This window comes from Peromyscus leucopus, chromosome 18 (assembly GCF_004664715.2).
Source record: "Peromyscus leucopus breed LL Stock chromosome 18, UCI_PerLeu_2.1, whole genome shotgun sequence".
Classification (NCBI taxonomy): Eukaryota; Metazoa; Chordata; class Mammalia; order Rodentia; family Cricetidae; genus Peromyscus; species Peromyscus leucopus.
In genome coordinates this window covers 46,743,116-46,770,842 of record NC_051078.1, presented here as the reverse complement: position 1 = coordinate 46,770,842, position 27,727 = coordinate 46,743,116, and the positions used below count along the sequence as shown (strand labels likewise).

General features: G+C 48.2%; 1 protein-coding gene across 3 annotated transcripts in view; it reads right to left on the bottom strand.

Annotated features, from left to right (window-relative positions):
- The window catches only part of Btbd11 (BTB domain containing 11), a 267,822-nt gene that overhangs the window by 74,299 nt on the left and 165,796 nt on the right, over nt 1-27,727 (bottom strand). For all 3 annotated transcript variants that reach the window (XM_028883645.2, XM_028883643.2, XM_028883644.2), the window contains exon 3: nt 20,177-20,381. In XM_028883645.2, the coding sequence (XP_028739478.1) occupies nt 20,177-20,381 (205 nt within the window). The remainder of the gene's footprint in view (nt 1-20,176; nt 20,382-27,727) is intronic.

Here is a 27,727-nt window from a genome sequence, read left to right as displayed (position 1 = left end):
AAAGAAGGGTAATTGCAGTTATTTATATGTTCAGAAAACATTAGAGAATTGTATTTATTTCTCAGATGTAAATTGCTTTAGATCTTTAGATCAGCAGTAAAAAAGAATGAAAATTAAAATTTGAGAGACAAAGAATACGGTGGATAGCTCTCTAGAACATTCTCAAGGTGTATTTATCAACTGTGCTGAGACACCTCAAGAGAACCATTGCTTGAGCCTTTATCTACTTGGCAAAGGAAGTGAATGCTTTGACTTTAGCATTTCCATACAACTCAAAGAAAGCCGTTCTCCTCTTGCAGTAACAGAATTCGACAGCATGTAAAAGAAATGTCTCTAGAACTTTCAGTTTAAGATTCACTACTTAATTCAGTTATTTAAGTAAAATGTTTTAAAAAATTATTTGTATTGTCACAACTTCATATATATGAAATATGTAACACATTACAAATAATACACATATACATGTATCTTATTCCCCTTCTACCAAACCTGTCCTTCTTCCTAATAATCAAGTAGATCAATTGATTTTTATTACATTTTAAATTTATTATTTTTGTGTGTGTGAGCGTGTATAGGTGTGTGAAGGTCAGTAGACAACTTGTGGGAATTGATTCTCTCCTTCCAATGTGTGGGTCCCAAGGATTGAACTCAGGCCATTTGTGACAAATGGCCTTACCCAGGGAATCATCTTGTTGGCCCTGAGTAGACTCACTTTTGACCAGACCTCTGGTCTTATTTTCATAGCCATTTTTCTTCATGTGGGTCCTAGAAATCACACTCAGGTCCTCACGTTGCGAGGCACACACTTTAGTGAGCACCTCCTAGCTCAATTTATGTCTGTACTACTACCCCAACCACATGGAGGAGGGGCCTTAGGTCTGTGCCCTTCGATCCTTCCTCAGTGGCATCGTCACCACTCAGGCTGACAATGGCATCCATTTCCTGCTTGGGTATCTCTCCTCACTAGTCTATCAAGACGAGCAAGGCTTGCCTTGTGTTATGCTGTATCTAATAGGGCTTCCAGAAGTCTTTAGAATGGATGGTGTTGTACAGTGAGTTCATCCATATCAAATCACCACCTCCAGGAGGGAAGGGGGAGGCACATAGGAATCAAGAAGCTAAAAAAAAAAATTTTTAAAGCCCAGAAAGCTCCTGAAGTTACAAGATTTATATAGTTGAGGTCTCTCCTTAATGTTATGAAATCAGTAAAAAAAAAAAAATTACCATCAAATCACCATCACCACCACCAAAAAACTCTCGGGGCAAAGGAGACTGTCTTCAGTGGAACTGCCTGCAGATTGGGTGCTGAGCTCAGGGAGGCAGCGTCTCAGAGAGTCCTCCATGCTGGGCTGGGCCTTCCCATGTCTTTGAGTCACCATGCTCTGTGAGTAATATCTTACCCATGCTCCTGTAAGTGACCCCAATAAACTCACTGGCTCACGAAGCGAGACTTGAATGTAATTGGCTCTTTGGTCTGTCATGCAGCCCTACCTGGGGTGAATGGATGCCTGCTCACATCTCAGGAAAAGCGATGCAGCTGAATATATTGCTTAAGTCTGCAAATGTGCTCGGCTTGAATGCTGGTGGGTTTCCTGCTCTGCTCTGAGGGGTGCTTCACAGTATTGGCTTATAAAGACTAAGGAAAATGATAAAAATAGCCAAACGTGATTCTTTTCCAGCTGCAGTAAAGGAATAAACTCCACATCATTAGGACTCAATGAGAACCAGACTTGAGTAAAAACTAGGTTAAAAGTCAGACCTAGGACCCTGCCAAGGGCCCAGAATAATTTCCAGTGACCATCCCCCTAAGACATTAGAGCCTGCGAAAGACAGAAGAAGTGAGGTAGAAACACCAGGCTAGTACCAGGCCTCTGTTCCTCAGAAGCAAGATGCCCCCTGAACCAGCTCTGTCATCTCACTGCGGCTGGTGCACTGGCTGGAAAAGGCTGTGGAGTAATCTCCGAGGCTCTGTGATGCCCAGAAGGATGAGACGCTCGACGGAGCAGGTTGTAAAGTTGCTCCAGGGATTGATTACAAAGCTGTGTTTTCAGGTAATAAGGGCAGACTAGGGGAGCAGCTGCTTCCAAACTGTGTCCTAGCCCGGGGACACCTGCTGTGCCTCAGTTCAGTCCCTCAGGACGTCAGTCGCACAGACCCGCACTGAGCATTTAAAGAACCCAAGCTCCTCACAGGTCTGACCTGCCCCCCTCGGGTTACGGCTCCTTCTGCCCTCCCCACTTGCTCTGATCCAGCCTCCTTAGCCTCCTCGCTGGTCCCTAAACTTTGTAAGTGTGCTCTGGCCTCAGGACCTTTGCTTGTATTGTTCCCTGTGACTGGCAAGGTCAGTCCTTTTCTACTCCCCCGGCTTGCTGCCTCGTTTTCTTTAGGTCCCTGCTCCAGAGAAGAGGAACTTTCTGAGCATCCTCCCGAAAGCAGCTGCTTCCTTGATTTAAATACCTGGTGTTATTTCTCTCTCACACACTATACATTGCTATCTATGCCTTTGTTCCCTTCCACCTCTTTTGGTAGGATCTGAAGCCCACGAAGGCAGCTATTTTGCCTGGCCCAGAGGTGCTTACTGAATGAGTGAATGCGTAAATAAGCATCTCCTGGGCACCAGCTTCTGAACTAGGTGATACTGCAGAGCACTTCTGAACTAGGTGATACTGCAGAGCACTTCTGAACTCAGTGATACTGCAGAGCATTTCTGAACTTGGTGATACAGCAGTTCTGAACTTGGTGATACAGCCCTCGGGGCTTCTGCTCCAGTGTGAAAAGCACACGAAAGGAGAGCCACAATCTAGGAGCTTCATGGCCAGGGGCACGCAACATTCTGAGATGATGATGTTTGTGCTCTGACATCAGCCACAGATGAGAGGGTGGCCCTGGCCTGTGGAAGGGAGGGTTACCAACAGAGTGTAGGCCGAGGGGATGAAATGAGAGAAGACGGCATTTTAGGAGGACTCTGTGGAGTAGCGGAGGGGGAAAGAAGTTGGGAGACACTGAACCCAAGTTAGAAAGTACATGAACAGGGAGAACTATTTGGAGCAGTCTCAGCACTGATTGGTTCCCTGTTTTAACAGTCACCATGGAGGGAGGAGCAGGGCCTGAATCTCATGGAGGACTCCAGGGTTGAAAGCCTGGTCCTTAGTGTTTGAGCTACCCGGGGGGTTAGTGTAAGCCACTCAGTATCGACTTAAAAACTGCCTCAGTGGCAAGAAGCCTGGCTGTCCCTGGTTATTCCTGCATGCTTGTTAGAGCAGGGTTTGCAGCTAGTGGCTGGGGCATGAGCGGCCTCCAACACGGGAGGCAGAGAGCTAGAACACCAGGCGAACTGCAGAGGGCCGTGCCGCCTCTTCCCGTGACGCACTCTGGGACTCCAGCGCAGAGGCAGATCCTCAGAGAATGAAAATGGCAGTGTCCCAAGCGTGTTCTCCATTTCATCGTGGACAACTTCTTTCCCTGTTCCCCAAAATGTCCATCCACACCACGCTGCCCAGGGCCTGGGGAGAAGCCACGTTAAGGGTGGGGTTTCTGTGTCGGGGCAAGCGGAGAAGATCTTGACAGAAGACTGTAGAAGGGCTCCCTCCAGCCTCACAGTTTGAACTTGGCGGTGAGAAGAGCGAAACCTGGGGAAACAGCTACCTGCTTTTGCTCGCCTCTTAGTCCACATTCCCGGGCATGCCAGAGCCTGACTGGCTGAACCTTGATCGAATTTCCCAGTCTTTAAAGACTGAGAGGAAGCCTGCCTGGGCAGAGTTTAGGAAATATAGGCTGCAGAGCACAAAACTTGAAATCCTCACAACCGCCTCATGAACAGAAGGCTCAGCCAAGCGCGTGTGAGGTGACCTTTGTGTAAAAACAAAGCTAACACTTGCTTCTGGTGTTTCTTTCCAGAAACAACCCGGGAAGATGGCTGAAGAAGCCCAGCTGAAAATTCTAGTTTCAGTTTAGGAAAACCTCACCGTTATGGTTGGGCGTGTGTGTGTGTGTGTGTGTGTGTGTGTGTGTGTGTGTGTGTCTATGAAAACATCAGAACAGTCCCAGCTGATCTTGCCGGGGGCTTTGCTGGGAGCCTGGAGGGAGGTTGCTTGTAGAAAAGCTACGGAGGCCCAATGTGCTCATTCTAAGAGATCCTTTTTGTGATTGTGGGAAGGAAGCTTGCAGGCCTGGAAGTTGCCATTCATTTCCCACAAGGCCTTGCTTCTCGAAAAAGGAAGTAGGAGGCTGGCTGGGCAAGGCTCCCTTTGAGGAGAAGGCTGGGCTTCTTAGCCGGTTTCTCGCTCACATTGGCCATCAGAGGCCCCGTGAATTATCTTTCAATTGCTCTCCTCCACACAGACTCCTCTTGTTGGAGCCTCTCTCTCTCTCCATAGATGTTTTAGTCGTGCCGTGGTGGGTAGTTTTCAAAGAACAGCAATTCGCAGATTGGAAACAATCCAAATGACCAGCAACGGGGGAGACATCAGGCAAATTACAGTACATGCAGAAGATGGACTATTTCACAGCCATTAAAAATGATGGGCATGAGTGTTCTGCAGTACCAACGAATGCTCACGGGACACTATTAAGTGAAATCAAAGGGATATAGAGTTATATAGACAGTACCAATATTTTAAAACTCGCACTGTTTGCATTAAAGAACAACAAAAGCCCCGAGAAGATGCCCTAAGTACTAATTGTTGGCTATCTCTGGATAGCACAGTTGTAGATAATTTTAGTTTCCCTTCTTATGTTTTTCTGCATTTTCTAATAGTTAAGAAAACAAGCTTATATATCCTTTCAGGAAAAAATAAGCATAAAAATGGGAATTTATCTCACTTTACACTGCAGCTGTAAAACAGCACAGCCTACGAGGAGAATAGAATGGAAGAAGGGCTGATGATTAAACCGGTAAGAGTCAGGAAACCGGACAAGTGTGGAGGTCTGCCTCAGAGTGAGCCTTTGAAGACTGCAAAACTGTGGGTACAAAACACACCTGTGGGTAGAGGAGCGGACGTGCTGTTCCGGCTAGTCCCACCGTGCTCTGGCGGTGATCCCCATCACTACTGCCGAAGAGTGGGCGTCTGGGGGCTGTGGATGTAGCCTAGTGTTGCAGTGTGTGTGAGGCCGTGGTTTGACTTTGGGTGTGGCAGCACCCTCATGCAATCTCAACACCTCGGAGATGGAAGCAAGAGGATCAGGAGTTCAAGGACATCCTCTGCTATATCCTGAGTTTGAGGCTAACCTGGGCTGCATGAGACCATATTTCAAAAAACTGGGGGTCGGGGAGAGAAGAGTGGAAATTTGACCTGGGGGGCATGGTGGTTTTAGGTTGCTTGGGTCTGAAGACCTGTTCTGCAGGCCTCTGCTCCCAGGCATCCAGTCTCCCTGATGGACCACCCCCCATGCTGGGCCAGCTCCCAGTTCCCAATGGGCAGTATCTGAGATAATTTGCACTTATGTCCTTTTTGAATTTTTGGCTTTTTCCCCGGGTGTTCCAGGATTCAAACACAGAGCATGCAAAAAGCTGTCAGTTCCAGGCAAATCAAGCATCTTGCCTTCGGGCCATAGAGGAGAGGGAGGCCAGCTGGTGGCACCAGGCCCTGGGGGATGCAGAGACTTGCACTCTGTCACCCCTCTCTGGGGCTCTTGCGGGAAGCTGCTTCCCGCACAGTTCGAGGCTCTGTCTTGGTGCTGCGTCCCATGCTGGCCTGATTCTCTTACCTACTGAGTACCAAGAAGAGTGAGAGGCCGACAACCTTGAGCCTGCCAGGGGTATGGGGCAGTGGTGGCAGACACAGACATGGGGTGGGGGGTGTCAATCTGCAATGTCAGAGCTACATGGGGTGTCAGGAGGACATGAAGAACTCTGGGATCACCGAGTGTAGGCACTCAGCTTCCCGCCAGTCACTAACAGGACTCTGTGACCTTGGGCAAGGCCTTGAATTTTTCACTCTCTGCGTCATTAGTAAAACATGAAGACAAGCCCTGTCTATCCCAGAGTATGACCCTGAAGTTCAAGGTGAGGAATTCTGACAGGCACTTTCCTGGGCCGGGCACAGGCTGGCACTCCATCCACAGCTGTTCTAGCTCTCCAGAGAAGGCTCCAAGGAGAGCAGTGGCTTTCTGGGGCCTCAGGGGCAGTGTAGCACACACAGTGCCTGCAGGAGAGGAGAGTGAGCGCCTCCAGGGAGGGGCAGGCTCTGCATTCGGCTCCTCCCCTTCCCTGCACCAGGGCCTCTTACCCTCATCCCTAGTCCCCTACCAGAGGCACAAAGACAGAAGCCATATGGCAGGCCATAATTTTCCCTATACTTCAATCTCATGGATGACATTCCAAATAGTGAACTCCCCAATAGGTAGGTCAAGCTGCAGTCTACTGCTGTGACCTCAGTACAGACAGGGCCTTCCAGGCCCACCGGAAGGCCAGACCCCAACCGTGGTTACGGCAGGGTGTCCAGGACACACTGTGGAGGTGGGACCCATGAGGCAGGAGCTCTGGATCAACGGTTAGAAAAGCATTTGAACATTTTAGTGCAAATTTGCCTCCCACCATGAATCTTGAAGTTTTTTAGTCTAGGGCCTGTGGGTCCACCCCTGGATTACCTCCCAGCTTCCAAAGTCAGACTCGACTCAATACCATCTTCGTGATCCCAGGCAGCTTCTCTGCACCCCCCTTAGACACTCTGCACTCTACCCCTGTCAGTGGTGCCAGGTGGGGGCCCCATGAGGCCCCTTTGTCCCCCTCTTGTGCTCAGGGACTGACAGACAGCAGCAAAGTGTCACTGTTGAGTCCCACTGTTCTGGACGAGGCCGCTGGAGAAGAGTTCCTGAGCTGTCACTCTGGGGCCTAACCCCGAGCCATGTGCTCCTCTTCTCTGCCTCACCTTCTCCATCTGTAATTCAGAACATGCTAACCACACACATCTTGTGGGGCGATCGTGAAGGATACCTGAATTCATTCACCAGAAGCTTTGGAGTGCTCTTGCCCCAACTAAGAGTCGGAGAGGACCGTTAGCTTTCCTATACTGCAAAACTCACGGCAGACACCGGATGGACACAACTGACTGACTGATGAGTGAGTAAAGAATCAAATGCTTCAGAGTAAGTAAACCTAACGAAAACATCTACATAAACTGAAACATGGATGCTCAAACCGTGTTGAGGAGGCACCGCTTCCCTGGGAGGCACATTCTCACAGCGTTGGGGTTGCCAGAGGTCTGTCAGCAGGGGCAGAGTCAAAGGGAGAGAGAGGAATGGATTTTCATCTCCTGAGCATGAGACTGTTGCTGACTACAGTGTTGTCTATGCTTCAAAACCCTGAAGGGGGATTCTAAACATCCTCACTCCCAAGAAATGGCGAGCACTGGGCTGAGAGTTACGCCAACAAGCCCCGTTTGCTCGCGCTTCAGGAGGGTCTGTGGTTACCACGTGTCAATTAGAAATCGAACCTCAGGGGCGGACTCTGGTTACCTTTACAGGAATTTAGGAAATCAACACGTTTCTCTGAGGTTTAAAAACGGTAGTCAAGTTAGATGAGTGACTGGCAATCTTTGTTCCATTTGTTATTAGCAGTATTTGTTGAGGCCCCAGGCAGGGAAAATACTAGAAGGAAAAGGGAGAGGGAAGGGAAGCATATTGAAAACAAGATGCCCTGGGTGTAGGCTTGCAGGCTTCTGCCTTGCTCAGGGCTCCTGGTCCCCAGCCAGGGCGTGTGGCTGGGGGAGGTGGCCTAGGCTCATGCTTCCGGCCCTGGTGTCCTAGCTTGCTTCCTCTCTAGCTGTGTGACACAGGCAAGCTGAACAACCTCTCTGAGGCTAAAATTCATCCACTGGATAGGGCTACCAAAAGGGAATGATGACTGGGATAGGTTCACAGACTCTCATGAAGATCACTGACTAATGCACTGCCCTTAGAAGGGAGCTGGCATACTAGGAATTTCTGGAGAAACGGCATGGTGAGGCTAAGATGGTTGCTTTAGGAAGCTCTGCTCTAAGCCAAGCCTGGAGGCATAGACCTATAAATCCAGCTACTCAGGAGGCTGAGGCAGAAGGATCACAAGTTTAAGGCTTGCCTTGGGCAACAGACTCAAAAATTCTCAACTTAAGAAGCATAAAGAAAAGGGCATCAAAGTATTTGCCTAGCATGTGTGAAAACTCGATTTCGGTCTCTGGGTACAGGATTGCCTTCTCCCCACAAATGCAGCTCTATATAATTGAAAGCAACCTATAGGTTTAATATGATATTTATTAAAATTCAAATGGTATTCTGCACAGAAACAGAAAAAAAATCCTAAAATTCATGTGAATTCTGAGGAGTTAAGCAGTCATGATCAAAGAGAGCAAGGCTATGGGAGTTATAACGTATCTTCAGATTATACTACAGAGCCACAGTAACAAAAACAGCATGGTACAACACAAAACATACCAGCCAAAGGAACAGAGTGATGTCTATATTGGTTGGCCTTTGGGGGATTGCCTTTGCTAATTAATTGATGCTGAAATACCCAGCCCATTGTGGGTGGCACCACTCCTTAGGTAGGGGTCTGGAACAGTGTAAGAATGGAGAAATTGAGTGGAGCACAAGCCAGCACGTACATGTTCAGTTCTCTCTGTCCTTGACTGTGGATGTGATGTAACCAGTTATTGTAAGTTCCTGCTGCCTTGGCACCCCTGCTGTGCCGGGCTGAAGCCTGGAATTGTGAGCTAAAATAAAGTCTCCCCTAAGTTGTTTTCTTGTTGGGGTATCTTGTCACAGCCACAGAAACACAACTAGAACCACCCTTCACTGGGGAAAAGACAGCCTCTTCATCAAAATCAAACACCAAAAAAAAAAAATTATCCAATTAATAAATGGGCAAATGAGTTGAACAGAAAGTTTTAAAAGAAACACAAATAGTTGCCAGTATATGAAAAAAATGTTCAGTATCCCTAGCCTTCAAGTACATGTAACTCAAGACTACCGTGAGAGTCCATCTCACCCCAGTCAGGACGGCGAACAGAGAAAACAACAAATCCTGCCCAGGACGTGGGGAAAGAGGAGCTGTCTGTCGTTCATTTCTGGCAGGAGTGTAAACTGGGGTATCAATGATGGGAATCAGTATGGGGAGGGGTTCCTAAAATCCTGAAATTGGGCTGCCAAATAACTGAGCCAAACCACACCTCGGTATGTACCGGAAGGGCTCAGGTCACCCCCACGTGCACCGCTGCACGGTTGTTAAGAGCTGGGGATGAAATTAACTGAACAGGCAGTGGGTGAGAAAATGAGGCGTTTGTACACGGCAGAGCTTCGTCCAGCCATAGGAAGAATGAGATTGTGACTTATTTGCAGGAAAGTAGACAGAAGTGGAGGCCATCTGTTAGCAAAATAAGCCGGACTCAAAGATGAATACCATGTTTTCTTTCACACGGGAAACTAGACTGAAATAGTGTATGTATACAAGACATGAATGTAGACGAGGTCTATTTGGGAAGCAGGACACAGGAAGATACAACAACAGAGGGTAATGTGTGACTATGAGCAGGATACGTGATCCACACATATGAAAGTGTCATAATGGAATCCATCATTATATATGCTAGTTAGAAAAACTAAACTAAGCTTGGCTGTAAGATGATCGAAGTGGGAACATTCCATCAGGTAACTGGTCCTGGGTCTGTAATGATTCTTTTCATGGTGTTTGGGGAAGGAGGAGTTCCCTGGCTGCCATCCTAAAATGCCGCTTGCATTGAGTCTCACAGCAAAGTCTATGAGATGTCTTAGGTCCCTGTCCATCATCACAAGACCTGTCAGTCCCCCATGAGGCCACACCAGCTGCCGAGCATCTGAAAGGAGGCCAGGCTCCTGATGGCAGGGAACTGACTCTTTAGTTTGGTTTGATTCTTTTTCATTTAAATTTAAACACCCACCCATGGGGAGGGATTATTGTACCAGGCTGGGCAGCTGTAATTTGTGATTCACAGTGTTATAAAAGGAAGGTTTCATGGGCTGGAGAGGTAGCTCAGTTGATAAAGCACTGGCTTGCAAGCATGGGGTCCTGAGCGCCATCCCTAGAACCCATATACACACATCCAGACATGGTGGTGTGTGCTTGTAAGCGGAGACGTGCTGGGGAAGCAGAGAGGATCCTTGGGCTCACTAGCCAGGCAGCCTAGACTACTTGGTGAGAGACCCTATCCCAAAACAAAGGGCCAAAATGAATGAGCAAACCAATAAGGTGGATAGCACATGAACAATGGTGACTGAGAGACAACTGCCATTGACCTCTGGCCTCTATACACACTGGCACCCACGTGAACACACCGGCCCCCACCCCCACCCCCACCCCCACATACACACAAATAAAAAGAGTAAAGTATTTCCTCCCTTCCTGCAAGGCAAGGAGAAGCCGGTGTCAGACCCCATGGGCTTGCTGTGGTGTCCAATGGGGCAGATCCAGAACAAGTGTGGTGCCTGTCGGCAGTCAGGCTACGCCTGTACGCTGTGTGTGTGTGTGTGTGTGTGTGTGTGTGTGTGTGTGTGTGTGTGTGTGAAGCTGCCCTTCAGTCTGAGCCTGCCCCTCAGCTTGTCACCTGTGGGCACAAGCGGTCCCTCTCCCTAGGTAAATTCCCTAGGTAGCCCAGCCAAAGCTGTTTAACAAGTTCTGAGGCTGCAGATGCCAACAGCTCAGATGCTGGAGTCCCATTTGCCTGGATGCTGTCCTCAGGGATGCCTCGCCTCTGCTTTGCACAGTTCCGCATTAATTTGCCAGCCTTGAGCTGTGTAGGGGCACTGGGCCACCTTGGGGAAGCTGTAGGTGATCATTAAACTGGGAGCTGTTCTTTGGTAGTGGCCCCAGAGCTGTGCCTGCTGCAGGCTGGCCATGTCAGGACAATCCCACATTCCATTTGTTTAGGTAACTGCAGAGAGCTCCTGGGATAAGGAGAATGGAGGCTGCAGCCAGCCCTCACTGGGATGGTTATCAGGCACCAAAGATCATAGGCCCCCACCACTAGGCTTATTTCTTGTCTGTATGTGTCTTTAAAAAATGGAGGTTTGTATAAACTTTGAACAAAAACAAAACAAAGAAAAAATGATAATATCTTGTTACAGTGCTGTCCAGGCCCCAACAGCTTCACCTGGGAGCTAGTTAGCAGGAAACTGTGTAGGCTCCATCTTCAGGCCTCATGAATAGGGTCTACATTTTATCAAGATCCCAATCCTTAACCTGTCCCAAGCCCACATGATAGACACTATGACAGCAAAGTGATGACGGCCATTATTTCCAATGTGCGCAAAGACCTTTGAAGTGTTTAAATATACCAACTCACAAAGCTTCATGAGCACCCCTGAAATAGTTTCTGTGATAGTCCAGGAAAGTGAGGCTCAGAGTAGTTAAGTGCCTTGTCCATGATCACTCAGCTAATGAGTGTGCAAGTCAGGATCTCAATCTGAGCACTCTAGCTCCAGAATTAAAGAATGCCCAAAGCATGTTTCTCTTTGTTTAACACGTGTGTGCACATGGAGGGAAACCTCACTGTATCTTGTAAATAGATCAATTACTCTCCATCAGTTTTTTAAAGTGCTGAGATAAAATGAATGAATTAGGATGTTGGTTGGACTCCGAAGAATGATGTTCTTACTATCAGTTTAATTTGTTTGGTCCGCAGACATGGGTGTGAGGGTTACACTACACTCCGTCCTTGCCAGGTACAGAGCGGATGCTGAGTAAATAGCAGCATCTCACGCCAGCATCACCTCCCTCTTCAGGGGTCCTTCCTCATCTTCCCTAATGACAGTGGGTCTCTCCATCTTCCTTTCAGCCTAGGCTGTTGCTGTGCCCCCAGATCCTCTCCTGGCCAGGACCAGCCTCTATGTCCTGACACATTCTGTACCCAGGACTCATTCAGACTTGTCCATGTGTATCTGACCATGAGCTTACTTGCTGTGTCTGTCAGGTAGGAGGAACAGGTGATGTAGCTCCTGCCTCAGGGTGATCATGTGAGCACTGGGTATGCACCCAAGGAGTTTAGGAAAGATCCTGCCTGAGATCACTAGTCATCTGAGGGAGGCCAGTCTGGATTACCAGGTGAAGAATAGCACCTGTGTGTGTCAGTGACTGCACGAGGCATGAATGTGATTTCAGCAGCCACCCAAACGGCTGAGGAAGTAAGAGTCACTTCTGGCTGACAATTGAGGAAACAGGCCTGGAGGGTACAGGCACAGCATGTGAGCTGCAGAGCCTGTACGAAGCTGACGGCTGCCAGAATGGGCACTGACAACATGGTGGGTAATCCGGGACAGTACCCAGGATTCTCAAGTGTTAGAATGCAGCCCCATTTGGTCCTGCAAATGTCTGCCTGGTGCATAGGACATGCTACGCACTGAGCTAGGTTCTGGTTACTTAGCACAGTCAGGTGGGACGGAAGGGTTGGTAGAAGAGGAGATGCCCAAGATCAACCTTGAAAGATGAACTAAGGATGGCAGCCTGCTGGTGGCATGGAAGGAAGAGAGTATTCCCCGTGGAGGGGAAGCATGGGCAAAGAAACTGAGGTACTACTTTGCAAGTTCTCTGTAAATATGACTGGGGATCTGATGAGTCCTCTAAGCCTACTGGGCTTTAGTTGCCTTCAACATGAATGAAGCAAGTGAACTTCATCTATTTCATAACTTCACTTGACTTGAAATCCCATGTCCAGTGGCAGAACAGTTCGTTGAAAACCTGTGCTTTCAGGGGTCAATCAATGAACAGAACCTTGTTAATCAATGACAGGTTCTATTCAGTCCCTACCTCACTGTGTCATGAAGCAACCGAAACACCTTTGTTTGCAGTCATGGTGCTTGCTTGCCACAATGGCCATGTGGAATTCCGTCTTTATAGCTTTTTGGTACTCATCATACCCTATTTATAATATGTTCATCTTATGACATGTAAACACTCATGAAGATCACAAAAGAGTCTAAGGATTTAAAAGATGCTTTCCAATGTTATTATTTTAAAAAAATCCATCATCTGTTAACAGCCTAGTGAGCATGAACACACAGCAGAGGTCACCTCTAAGGGGTCAAGTTCTCCATTCAGCTACATCCCTTGGGCATGCTAATTAACTCCAGTCAGGACCTAGAAAGTTCATGAACATATGTGCTTTACCTTATGAAGAATACAATGGTATTTAAAAATTCAATCTGAATTTTTTTAAAGTGATAGTTACAAGTCAGCATTTTTTTTTTTATTTTCTGGAAAGGGCCAAATACTACTTTCAGTTTTATGAACATTCAAATATCTTTCACTAGGAACTGACTCTGCCACAGTTCAAAAGCTGCCATATAAATAATATGTAAATGAATGAGTGTGGCTGTGTCCCTGTAAAACTTTATTTTCAAAACTAGGCGATGGACCAGATTTGGCCCATGGAGCAGCATCTGCTAATGTGTGCACCATGTTGACTTGCTGACTCGCTCATGAACTTTAAAGCTTTGCAGACTGGCATTTACTGGGGTGAAAATAATTGTTTCCCCTAGCCAGTTAAAGAAAGTTGCAGCCATGTTCAGTTTACAGTCATACATATCACATTATAAAACTTTGCCCCCAACATCAATTATTTCAAATTTGGCATGCATATTTTCTTCATTACAAATCATTTGAATGGTGGTTGAGATCGGGGCCAGTTTCCAAAAGCCAACTGTAATGGTTACTTTTAGCTATTAACTTGATGGGATTTACAATCACCATGGAAACAGATCTCCAGGCAGGTCTATGAGGGATTAACTAGGTTAACTGAGGTGGGAAACCCCACCTAACTGTGGGTAGCACTGTTTCCTGGACAGAGTTCTGGACTGAAGACAATGGAGAAAGAAGCCGAGCACTGGGCTCCACTCCTCTCTCTGCCTCCTGCCTGTGATGTACCGTGCCCAGTCATCTCATGCACTTGCGTTATGACTTCCTTGCCCTCAAACTGTGAATCCAAATAAGTCCTTCCTTGTCTAAATTGCTAGAACGAGACAAATAACTAATTCATCCACAAACAGCTGTGTAGCAAGCAGGACCCTTTTTTGTGCCTGTTCATCTGGGCCACCAGTCCTGGGCTGGGCATTTAGTACCAAAAAATGAGCCAACATGATCCTCTCTTTGAAGGAGGAGGTGGCATCCTTTTTCTGAGAAGAGTTATTATAATCCTTGTTGAGGTTTCCAAAGCCATCTCTTCTGTTCTCTTTTCAGCTTTTGAGGCTTCCAGGGTGTGTCCTTGTGTTGAGACAATATTTTGGTTCTCAGCTGTGAGACTGTATGTCCAATATGGTTAAAACTACTGAAGTATGAAAATTAAGCATGTGTGTTTTATTATTATTTAAAAACAGTGAAGTAGAAGTGTGCAGTGGGGACTTTCCTGGCTCCCAAGAACCAGGGCTAACATTGAGAATTCCCATGCTATATGTCATGTTTGCCCGAGCTACAAATTCCCCTACAGATTTCCCTGCAAAAGTACAGGCATTCATTCTGAGACTACCCAAGCGTGACAGGTGTCATATCTAGCTGACAAGAGTGATTACAGAGACCTTCCCTCTCTTGAGCAATGGTGACAGAAGTCTTCTAGGGGCACCACATGGCCAGTAGCAGCGGTGTGACATCAGGTGTCTATATCACTTCCACTGATGTGGACCTGGCTGTCACTTGGCTACTGCTTTAGGCTGTGAGCCCGGAGCTCTGGCTCAACTCAACATTCCGACTCACAGTTTATCCTAGATCTCATTTGCACAGCAGGCCAACGCCCCATGTTCCATTCAATATGAATCTCGGGAGCCTTGCACTCTGCCACCCTGGAGGAACTACCATCTGCCCAGGGGATACTCAGGTATGGGGACAAGGTCTGCCTGAGTAGTTGTGGGGATTTCTCTGGCTTACAAATCCCATGTCTCCTGGTCCTTGTCAAACATTTCTAGTATCACCAGGTCAGATGTGATTTATCAACATGTGGCCATTCTGATGGTGCACAGAGTTGCCTAGTAACACAGCTGACACTGTAGTTTTTTCCCCCAAGTTTCCAGGGGAACAGAGCCAGAGAATTAATCCCAGGTCAACTTCTCACACTGAAGAGGGCAGGGTGTATGAGCCTTCTACCCATACCCAGCCTCTCAGAGGTTTCCTTTTGCTTTAAGCTAAACTTAGGCAAGTAAGCGCACTGTGGAATATTTACATCCAGTCTCCTGGGTGTTTTGCACAAGCCTAGGAAAGCCCCTGCGAGTCTGTTGGAGTCAGAGTCTTGCTCACCCCATAGGTGGAAGTGTGCTAAGAAGAGAATGGTACAGGAGGATTCTTGGCAAAGTGAAGCTCTAGGAAAATATACCTGGGTGATGGTATCCTCTGAGGTTCTGCTGTGTTTGTTTTATGAACTCTGTTTCTTCGAGTGTAAACTCTCAGAATGGTAAGGCTTTTTGTTACACACTGTTAGTTTTCCTCCAACACTGGGCAGTTGATGAATGGGTGATGGTTATGGTTGTGGTTGAGATTCCCTCCAGAAGGCATTCTGCTACATTTGTTTATAAACTCTGCTTGCTGAAGAGGTGAGAGCTTTTGCTACTTCAATCAGTTCTGGTGCTTTCCTTCCGGAAAGACTGGGGTGGGCAGACTTGTCTGGCCTGCTCTTCCCAGCGAAGCCCATCGTCGCTCCTCCCTGCAGCACCAGCTCCTTAGGCCCCAAAGCACTCCTATGTGTCCTCTTATTTTTTACATTGTGGCAACAAATGAGTGAATTCATCCATGGCCAAAGATATCTCGGAATCGCTGATATTTCCAGCAGAGATAACGACTTGGGAGACTGTCCTCAACATAAGATGAAGATGATTCTATTTTAAAAAGTGGTTCACTCTCACCACAATATTAAGGTGTTTGAACGTACCACTACTGTTTGGAAAATAAACAGCCTAATTATAAATCTCACAAAGTCTGTTGGAATTTAACAAGGGCACGTACCTGCCATGCTTGACAGCCTCGAACAGCTCTAGAACATAGGCTATAGTTATTTCATATGCAGGCTGAGCTTCTTCAACACCACAACAACAGAACCATCCAGAACAATGTAGCAACTGGAGGACTGTGTCCATGTGACACAGAAAATAGCATCTGTGGTCTACTTCTTATATTTTTGGTTGTGAGCGTAGCCTTTAACGGCTGAGCTATCCCTCCAGCCCCCGTGGTCTACTTCTTAGCAGCTCAGTCAAGACTCTTCCGACTGGAAGTGACAGTATGAGGTATGAAGAATCCACATCTTACTCAGATGTTTCCTAGGCTCTCTGCTGGCATGGAGAGACCTGTATCAGTCCTGTTCCTAAGGAGATAATGGCCTAGGAAACACACACAAACACACATACATATACTACACACACACACACACACACACACACACACCACAGACTACACACACCATACACACATATACAGCACACACACAAACACACGCATATACACTATACCCACCACACACACTACATACATGCACACTACACAAACACATATACCACACACACACATATACACCACACACAAACACACACACATATACACCACATATACACCAAACACATATACACATATAACACACACCACAAACACATATCATACACCACACACACACAAGCATACATATATACCACACACACACACATATATATCACACACACACCACACACACTAACACACAAACACACATATACAGCACACATATCACACACACACACCACACACATATCACATGTACACCACAAACACATCACACACACACCATACACACACACACCATACACATACCACACATACACACCACAAATACATCACACACACACACACACACACACACACACACACACACACACACACACACACACACGCACACACACCATATCCCTACCCAAATTTGCCAGAAGAGAGAGCCAAGAAGATGCCACTGGGTAGGGTGGGGCGATAATGCAAAGCAGAGTCCTAGCTCCCAAGGTAAGCTCTGTTTGGAGGCTTTGGAGTGAAGCTGACCGGAAGGAATCCGGGGACTTCTCTCCCCTGCGATCCCTGCGTGAGGGTTTCAGAGACTAAACTCCGAAGTGTTAAGGGACAGGAAGAGCAGTTCTGGTAGAAGGAGCCACTCATGAGCTTCTGGGAGGATGATAAGAACGTTTCAGAGGGACAGATGACGGCAGCTTCCCATCCATACAACAATGGACTGGGAGCGGCGGTGGCGGCGGCGGCGGCGGCGGCGGCGGCGGGCAGGGCTGTGCTCCGTACGCCGGGATTGCCCCGCTGTCTCGGCTCTGACACCTAACTCAGTGCTCGTTCCTGTCCCAGGAGCAGTGTCCTTTGTTACAGACGGCAGGAGAGTCAAAGAAGCGAAATCACTTCTTCAAGTCCTCAGCGCTGCGAAGCTGGGCTGGCATTCCTAGCGGGTACCCACCTGACTCACCACGCTGTAGGATTTCCAGAAGATGAAAGCGATCAGGACTTTAAAAATGTTAACATCTACTTTGGCTTTTGAAAATTCAACCAAGGAGGAATGGAGAGAATGGGATAAACAGCTTTGAGGAAATCCGGGACATGTGGCTCATGTCCCTTTCAAGTGTGTCCCGGAAATTCTGCAGTCCTTAGTGCGTCTCTCTAGACTTTCAACGCTCCAACCACACTCTGAACCCAGAAACAGACTCCAGAAGGGAAAATGGCCGCTGATAAACACAGTGGATAACAGAACCACACAGTTGTGTGAGCAGGGTCATGCAACAGTGTGCTCTCAGGTCTTAGAACTTTAGATATGGTACTGTGAGGAGGGTGGAGCCCGCCCGCCAGGGGTTATTAAGCCTCATTTGAGTGCAGGCCATTGAGAAATCAGCCTCAGTCATCAAGACCAGAGAGAAGGAGCTCCTGAAGCAGCCGGGGAGAAGGGAACAGAGAAATGAGATGTCACAGATGTAGTGTAAGACACGCGCTATGGAACGCTGTCCTCTGGGTAGAGTGTTGCTCCACTGAACCATCAGTATCTCTGATTACCCTAAGGAGACCTGGAGAAGACGGGGCCATTAACTTTCTAACACAGTGGAGGAGGGGCTCACAAGGCCTGCTTCTCCGAAGATTAAGAGGCAGCTAACAGGATTGGTTGGGGGAGGGGCCATGAGGGCCACACCCCTCCCCAAAGATATAATATATATAAGGCTTTACACACACACACACACACACACACACACACACACACACACACTCACTCACTCACTGTCACACTAACCTAGATGTGTGTGGAATCCTTTCCTGATCTATTGTTTGGTGCCTTATCTGTCATGTGTGAATAGATGGCTATTCATCCCTCCAGGAAAAGTCACACAGCAGCATGTTGGCCAGTTGGAGCCAGCAAGAGGAGGCAGGAGAGCTTTCTAAAGCCAATGGGAGTGTCTTCCTTAGAGACTCGAGACAGGGAGAGCAGCGGATTTGGGAATATGATGACTTCAGCTCTAGGAGGATGTCAGGACTCCCGAGGGTCATGTTCCATGGGCAGCTGGAGATGGATCAGCCCAACCTTTCATTTCATAGGTCCCACTGTGCACCTAGCATTGATCTTGGCACTGGCTGTGGAGGGATGGGCCAACCACACGTTTAGTCCCCCACTGTGAAGCCCACAGACATTGCACAAGCATAGGACTCTGTCTGGAGTCACAGGAAAGAACAAGGGGGTGACAGGAATTAGCTTGAGAGTGTCAGACTAGATGTGGGAACCTGAAGGGGAAAGCAGGGTGGTATGTGGAGATTCTGGAGCTAGAAGCAGCAGTGTTTGGCTGGGGAGGGAGAGCATCATCTACAGAGCGGCAAAAGTAACAAGGTGAGCGAGGAATCTCAACACACATGGTCTAGGCTCTGAAAAGCTTGGCACCACATAGACTGAGGCTCTGAGTCAAAGAAAGCAAGGTCTGGTGTGTCTGGCTGAGGTTAGATTTTGTTCAGGGACCGTGGACATTTCAGCACCTCCTTGCATGGGACTTGTCTGCACATGGGAATTTGCCTAGGGTGGCTGGCCTGGAAAGTGAGAAACCGAGGTGACTCCTGACCCATCAGCTTCAGATGACTGGATGCTGACACTAACTTGGGATTCCTAAAATCCAAGAAGATCCCCATTGCCTGGCCAATTTTTCATCCTGTTGTCTTAACAGAAAACTGGGAGGTGGGAGGGTCTTAAGGGAGCCCACTGAGGCCCAAGCTACTACGGTAGAAGAACATCCACTGATTTTTTTTAAGGGCCGCTTCAATTCAAGTGATAGAGAGGAGCTCAAGCTGGGAGTCACTCAGCGATGTGTGTTGATGACCACAATGAAAGCAGTAAAGGGGCATTCATGGGACGTGTGTGTGTGTGTGTCTGTGTGCGTGTGTGTGTGCGCGCCCTAGGCACTGCTCGACTCACTTCAGTTTCCAACCGCCCTGTGAAGAATTTACTTTTTCTGTCCCATTTTACAGATGAAGAAAACAAGGCATAGCGAAGGCATTTCCCCAGGACCTCAGTGTTTACTCAGAAGTGCCCGAGTTTAAGCCCAGGCAGTATATCTTAGAGCCTATTCTAAGTGCTTCTCTGTGTGGTTGGGCGTCATTGCCATTGGACTTAGACCAAGGAAGGCCTGTGAGGAATCCTGAGAAATGGTGTAATTCAGCTCCCCGGTGTGTAGAAGGGAAGCCAAGGAAGCAGAAATGAAGGGATGCAGCTCAGAGCCCCTCCCACAAGGATTCCACGCCACAGGGACAGCTAAGAACCTTCTCCCAGGACAGCCTAGCACCCACTCCACCCGAGAGACCCTCTTCTGACTAAGCAGCTGCTCCGGTCCACCTGGGGCCCCAAGGCAGCCAGAAGAAAGAGATATGGAGACATCTCAGGACGTAGCACCCCAAACTACCTTTACAAGGAAGCCAGACTGCACCCCAGTTCCTGCTCCTCTGAGATATGCAGGTACACTCCCGTGACCCAGGCCAGTTTTATTCCATACAAGACCAGTCACATATAAAGCTATTTCCAAAACCCCACCAGGCTTTAAGGTGTCTCCCCAGGGCATGAAGTTCCCCTCCAGTGTGCTATGAAATAGGGGCAGCAATTCCATCCCACCCCTCCACTCCCAAACCTCTCCATCTTAGAGAACAATGCCAATCCATCACAAGGCTGTGGCGAGCCAAGAGCTGTTCTGTGACCCTCAGAAACCAGTCAAGGCATACCTTTCCACCTGAAGGTTGACCTTGGAGGGTTCCACGTTGGGATTTTCCCACTCCATTTGTGGGCAGTGCATGAAGTAGCAGAGTGTGTACAGGGCCTCTGGCTCCCAGTAGAGTGCCCCCTGCTTGTGGTGCAGGGGCGTGCCATTTCCATGGTGCTTCGCATTGAGGGGCTGCAGGTGGTGCATCGCCCGGGACACCAGGTCACCTGTGGACAGAAGCAAGATTTCAGAACCGCCAGGCACAGACGCCAACCTGAGGATCTTAGCAGAGTCTCTGGACCCTGGTTTCCCCAGCCTCTACATCCCACTACAGTCCTACGTCAGGCAGAGAGGAAAAACATTTGCTGGCCCGGTGACGGTCAGGGACATGGTCTGAAACACAGATGGCAATGGAATCCTTTGCAGTCCTGCTCTTCTGGAACTCCAATTGCTCCCCCAACCCCTGTAGCCCCGGATGGCCTCAAAGTCACTGTGTAGCTGAGGATAACTTGTACTTCTGATTCTGCCCCCATCTTCTGAGTGCCGCGATTACAGGCATGAGATACCACACCCAGAATATATGAGGATGGAGCTCAGGGCTTCTTTGTGCAGTCGAGGCATCCTAACAATTGAGCTATACCGTCAGCCCCAGGAACCCAGTGTCTAACAAGGCACCCCAAGTCCTTTGCGCCCTGCTCCTGTTGAATGCCTCTCCTGACTCACGATGCCCCTTATCATATCCACTGCATGGCTGACAGTAAGTCCTCCAGAAAACTATGTTAGAGCCATCCTGTTCATATCAGTTAGCATTCGCTCTGTCCTTTCCTAGTGTGAACTTTAGAAGAGCCTATGTCCTTGCTCTCCTCTCCTCGTGGTTCCTGGTGCCAGCAACAGTTGGGATGCTTTAATCCATACCCAAAAGGTAGCTTGGACTTGACATGCACCCCAAAAGCTGTGTGGCTCACAGGGACCTTCGGGAGGTGCTTAGAGCCTGCAGGTGAGTTCATTGGTGAGTTCCTGGCTTGTGGGCTGTTGGGAGGCAGTGGAAACGATGGAAGGCTTCTAGGGGGAGGAAGCTGGTTACTGGGTGTGCACCTTTGAGAGGTACATGCACCCCTGGTCCATGAGCAGTGTCCTTTACTCTGTCACACACTCCCTGCCATGATACTCTGCCTCAGCACAAAGATGGACCCTGAGCTGACTCTGACTCCAGAATCCATGCACTCAGCCACACTCCTTGAGCACAGGGGTCTTTTCACCCTTCTCAGGACTAGTAAACCTGAGAACATGCTGTTCTTCTTTCTCCTTTCTCAAAGGGAAGCCAGACTTTTTATATTAATTTTTATTTTTAATTATGTGTATGCATGTGTGTATGAATGTGGGTTTGTGCCTGTGAGTATGGTATCCACAGAGAACAGAAGTGGGGATCAGATCCCTTGGAACTGGAGTTCCAGGTGGTTGTGAGCTACCTGATGTGGTGCTGGGAACTGAACTCCGCCCTCTGCAAGAGCACCAGGAACTCTTAACTGCTGAGCCATCTCTCCACCCTCAACCCAGACTTCCCGGGTCACAGGGCAGATCTTCCTGGGGTGGCCGACGGAGCTCGCAAGCCCACACTTGTCCTGGCCAAGACATGGTTCCATCCTTCACAGTGCTGCCATGCCACAGTGAGCAGTCTTTGCTGCTACTTGCTCAATTTTAAATGTGCTCATTTTGTCTTATTTAAATACATCCATGTAATGAGGGAAATTATGCCACTTTCTCAAATAGAATATGAGCATCACTTGCCATAAATAGAACATAAATCTGATGAAGACTGCTCAATTTTGGTTCTGCTTTCTTCTTAAGTGAATAACAAGCAACCGAAACGGAGTTAGGGGCTCATATCAAATGGAGCCTTGCTTAAGTAATTAAGGTAAAAGCGCTTTAAAAGAACCAGAGTAGGAGAAATGACTTTTAGTGCACTTGCCTTGGCCGCTGAAGCCATCTCAGGTACAGTGGAGTGTGTCGCACACCTTTGGAGCCACGTGTAAGATACAAAGTGATTAGTTTTCTGTATCAACCAGGCTTGCCTGTGGAGCTAAGTTGTTTGGTCAGACATAGACTAGATATTTCTTTGGGATATTTTTAAGATCATCTCACTGAGAGAAGACTCTGAAAACAGAAGCAGAATACCTTCTGTATGTGGATGGGCCTTGGCTGGAGAGATGGCTCAGCAGTTAAAAGCACACAGTGCTGCTCCAGGGGACCAGAGATCAGTTCCCAGCACCCCAGCAGGCAGCTCGTGGCTGCACTAACTCCAGAATATCGGATGCCTTCTTCTGGTCTCTGTAGTACCCCACATATGAGGCAAGGCAGGCACGTGTGCGCATGTGCACACACACAGAGAGACATACACACACAGACACACAGACATACACACAGACACACATACACAGACATACACACACAGACACACAGACACAGACACATATACACATACACACAGACACAGACACACACAGACACATATACACATACACAGATATACACACACAGACACATACACACACAGACACATATACACATACATAGACATACACAGACACAGACACACAGACATACACACACAGACACACACAGACACACAGACACAGACACACACACAGACACATATACACATACATAGACATACACACACAGACACATATACACATACATAGACATACACACACAGACACATATACACATACATAGACATACACAGACACAGACACACAGACACACAGACACAGATACACAGACACACACAAGTAAACATAAATTTAAAAGTGGAAAAAATTTGAAGTTTTCTCTCCAAAAAAAGAAATTCTGCCTCCAGGCTGCAACATCAGCTTGTACTACAATCCCAGTCTGCTGGCTGGCCTTGCAAGAGCTGGGCCTGCAGGCCACAGTCATATCAGCCACATCTGTTAAATCACTCTTGTCCCTCCTACTCTTCCTTTATCTTTTGAGACATAGTTCTTCTTTGAAGCTTAGGCTGGCCTTGAACTCACTGTGTAGCCCAGGCTTGATAGGACTTAAGGGGATTCTCCTGCCTCAGCCTCCCTCCCAAGTGCTGAGATTATAGACATGAGCCACCATGCCTCTCTCTCTCTCTCTCTCTCTCTCTCTCTCTCTCTCTCTCTCTCTCTCTCTCCCCCCCCCCGCCCCCACCAACACAATGTCTATGCTAGCCTCTCCCATCCCATCCTGTACTGTCTGGCCGAATGCAAGCCCCAGAGCTTGCTCATTTCCATCATCACACCGAGCCTCTCAATGACACACTTGACCTAAACTCAAAATCCAAGAACACGAAGCTCTATGATGAGCAGGAGTTTTTCCTCTGAGGATTTAAAACTCTAGGGTCCTGCTTTATCTACAAGAGGAGCCACCACCATAAATGATGATGGGCAAGAGTACAGTCAGAGCCATTAGAAGGACGTAAGGTCCTCAAGCCCCTGCCAGTGAGTAGAGATGCCGCTTCACCATCCTGCTCAAAACAAGATTTGGAGCTCTGAGGCTTCTGATGGGAGGCGCTGGAGTGCAGCCCACAGGGTAGTGCCTGGTCGGCGGGTGCAAGGGGCTGAGCAGCAGCTGCAGTGGTAACTGAGATGTCAACCTGACTGGACTAGGGGCTGTCGGACGCTGGCAGAGCGTTTTTGAGTGTGTCTGTGTGGACATTTCCCGACAGGACTGGCATTTAAACCCATGGGCTAAGGAAGATCTCCCCAATGTGGTCCCTGATAAAACAGAAAGACAGGAAAGGGAAATCCACTCCGTGTTTGGGTTCAGAATACTCCCTCTCTCGCCCTTCTGCTTATTGCCACCTTAGAGAGAGGGCAGGGCACCATGTGGGTAGCAGAGAGCAGCCCCCGGGGCCACACTTTGATCTTAGACGCCCCAGTGATCACATCTGTGATCAAACAATATTCTGTTCTGACTCAGTGCCTAGCCCAGAGCCGGTCTATCCTTCTCCCTCTCCTGAAGCTTGACTCAGTGCCTAGCCCAGAGCCGGGCTATCCTTCTCCCTCTCCTGAAGCTTGACTCAGTGCCTAGCCCAGAGCCGGGCTATCCTTCTCCCTCTCCTGAAGCTTGACTCAGTGCCTAGCCCAGAGCCGGGCTAGCCTTCTCCCTCTCCTGAAGCTTGACTCAGTGCCTAGCCCAGAGCCGGGCTATCCTTCTCCCTTTCCTGAAGCTGGGAGAAACAGCAAAGAAAGAAAAAGAGGCAGCTAGGAAGGAAATCCTCTGAAGGGCGTATGGGCTGGAAGGTCTTGGGGTGCCTGCGTGTGGGGAACAGAAAAGGAGGTCTACTGCACTGAAGAGCACCAAACAAGGTGGTGGGGGAACAGCAGGGCGCTGGGGCCCTGGGATCGGCAGGGCCGAGAAGACTGAAAGCTGCCAATAGGACAGGAGCCGGCAGCTCCGATGTGGGACCATTTCCGACATCAACGAGCCCACATCTAAGGACTTGCTATGTGCTGAAAACCTTGCATATGTAACACTGAAGTGATGGTTTCTCGTGGTATATCCATATAAGTGAGGAGGGACTCTACCCCAAATCACACTGCCACACAGGGAAAGAGCTGAGTGTGAACTGTTAGGGAGAACACTCCACCCCCACCCCCAGGCCTCCGAAGATCACCAGAAGTTCAGCTCCCCCTCACAGGCATCAGTTGACCATAGCCTTCTGTGCATTGTCCAGTGGGGTTCAGTGCAGTCCCTGGGTGTAGTTTTGGGGCAGAGCTCTGATTGTGCATGTCAGGGTCTTCTGGTGGCCGGGACCACAGGTAGGAGCAAGGCCTGGAGTACTGAGTGGGTCACTGTGCAGCAAGGTCTCTGTGGGCAGACTCGTACTGAGTCACAGGAAGACGGGAAGGAGTGGTGGCTCCATGGGACATGTCACTTGGCGGAGTCTCAAAAATAGCTGGGTGAATCCTGTAGAGAGGCTGGGTGTCCAGTGAGCTGAAGGAACTTGAAGCTGGCAGCTCTGAGGGGGTCTTAGCCAGGTGTGGCATAAAGAACTTCGGTTCCCCAGTGACTGAGTATTTCAGTTCTCCTTGGAGACCATGTGTCATCCTCCAAAATAAGCAACAGGGGTGAGGGCATGAGGCTTCCATCCCAGAGACCGCAGAAGTGATTGTGCGTTTTTATTTGGTGTGTGTGTGTGTGTGTGTGTGTGTGTGTGTGTGTGTGTGTGTGTGTGTATGAGAGGTGTCCACACTGGATGTCTTCCTCAATCACTCTCCACCTTATTTATTTTTGAGGCACAGTGTCTCACTGAACTTCGAGTTCAGTGACTGGAATAGACCGGCTGGCCAGTGAGTCCCAGAGATGGGATTGTGGAATTTCAGGTGCTGCCCCAGAGCTTTTTTTTTTTCTTCCTTCTAAATGTGGGTTTTGGGGGATCAAACTCATGTCTTCATGCATGTGTGGCAAGCACTTTACTAACTCAGCCACCTCCCTGCCCATCTTGCCCAGATTTTGGTTGTTTTGTTTTCCAAATACCTGGAGAAGGACAGAGGTGCTCAGGTCCTTAGCCTGTCAACCAGGACTCCCAGAGTTGGGAGTGGCTCCAGACTTCCTCTCTGAAGGCTCCCGGCAGCGGGCAAACCATTTCCCCACTGTTTTTAGGACCAGTATAAGCACCTGCTAGGCACTGAGCACCACCAAGACACCTAGTATGCCCTTTCCTGTGCCCACAGCCTCTACAGTACACATTGACACTGTTCAGTGTCGCTGCTGTGGCTCTCAGCTGGGGTGGCTTTCAATCCCAGGAGACATTTGGCAAAGTCGGGGACATATTTGCTTTTCATACTTATGGAGTTGCTACTGGTACCGAGTGGGCTGAGGTTAGGGACACTGCTGAACATCCTGCGCACAGTCAGTAGTCACAACAAAGAATCTAGTCCTGAAGGTCCATGCTGCCGAAATGGGAAACTGAGGCCCAGGCTGCAGGGCAAGGTGGGGTCAGACAAGGTTCTGTGTGTTTCTCGCTACAGTGGCCCAATTTCCTCCTCTAAAGGCAGCCTAGTTCAGCTGGCCAGCCCTCAGTCCATCTTGGAGCAATTTGGCTTTATGCGGCAAATGTATTATCAAACGCTCCAGTCCCCTGAGTCAGTAATCCACTTCTGGGAATGTGTCCCAGTGTTAAAATTCAAAATGCACCAGAATCTTCATCCATGAGGATTGGCACCCAAACCTTATTTACAGACTCCCAAATTCAACAAACAAATGTCCAAAAATAATAAGAAAGAAACTAGCACACCCACAAGATCGAATAATAAACTTAGGCAGACACCAAAACTATTTACACAAAACTGCAATATCGTGAGAGGGAATCTTCATTAAAATGGTAAGTAGGGAAGTGTGAACCTCAAAAATTACTTACAGTGTGATCAGGATTATGTTATTAAAAAGTATGCACAAAGTGAATATCAGGAGACGGAGAAAGCGGGTGCTGACCAGTGGTTTTTCTGCCCCGGGGGATTATTGGTGTTATCCAACTTTTCTGCAATTTCTGAACTTTGAATTCTGGCACCTGGGGGTAGGTATTTCCTTCCCTGCACTTTTGTCCAGAGTCAGACTAGAATATTCTTTCTCTCAAATGCTCTCATGAGGGAGGAGCTCAGGGGGCCCTGAAGATTCACACGCAGTTGGTGGCTGCTAGAGGAGGGACGGAGGTTGTTAAGTGTTAATTGCTGACCTGACAGAGGGTAAGATCAACAGGGAGAAGGCCCGGTGGCATACATTCCAGGGTCATTTCGGTTATGTTAGTTGATGGGAGCCCTACCCACTGCAGGTGAGGACCCTGGGCTGTGGAAGACTGAGGGGAGCCCGCAGGCATTAATTCATTGCTCTTTGCTCTGGACTATGGATGGAATGTGACTGGTTGCCTCAAGTTCCTACCACCTTGATGTCCCCACAATGATTATCATATAATTTCAGTCATCACCAAGTTCATCATCACCATCGTCACCATCATCACCAACATTACTGCATCACTTCAGTCATCACCATGTTCATCATCATCATCATCTGCATCATCACCAACATTACTGCATCACTTCAGTCATCACCATGTTCATCATCACCATGATCTCCATCATCACCATTACTGTATCACTTCAATCATCACCATGTTCATCATCATCATCATCACCATCATCATCAACATTACTGCATCACTTCAGTCATCACCATGTTCATCATCATCCTCTCCATCATCACCAACATTACTGCATCACTTCAATCATCACCATGTTCATCATCATCCTCTCCATCATCACCAACATTACTGCATCACTTCAATCATCACCATGTTCATCATCATCATGATCTCCATCATCACCAACATTACTGCATCACTTCAATCATTATCATGTTCATCATCACCATGATCTCCATCATCACCATCCTCTCCACCATCACCAACATTATTGCACCATTTCACTCATCACATGATTTCCCTCATCACTGTCATCTTCATCCCTGGACTAGAGGCCCTCAACATATCTCTGATGAGGGCTACTCATTCGAGATGAATGGGAATAGA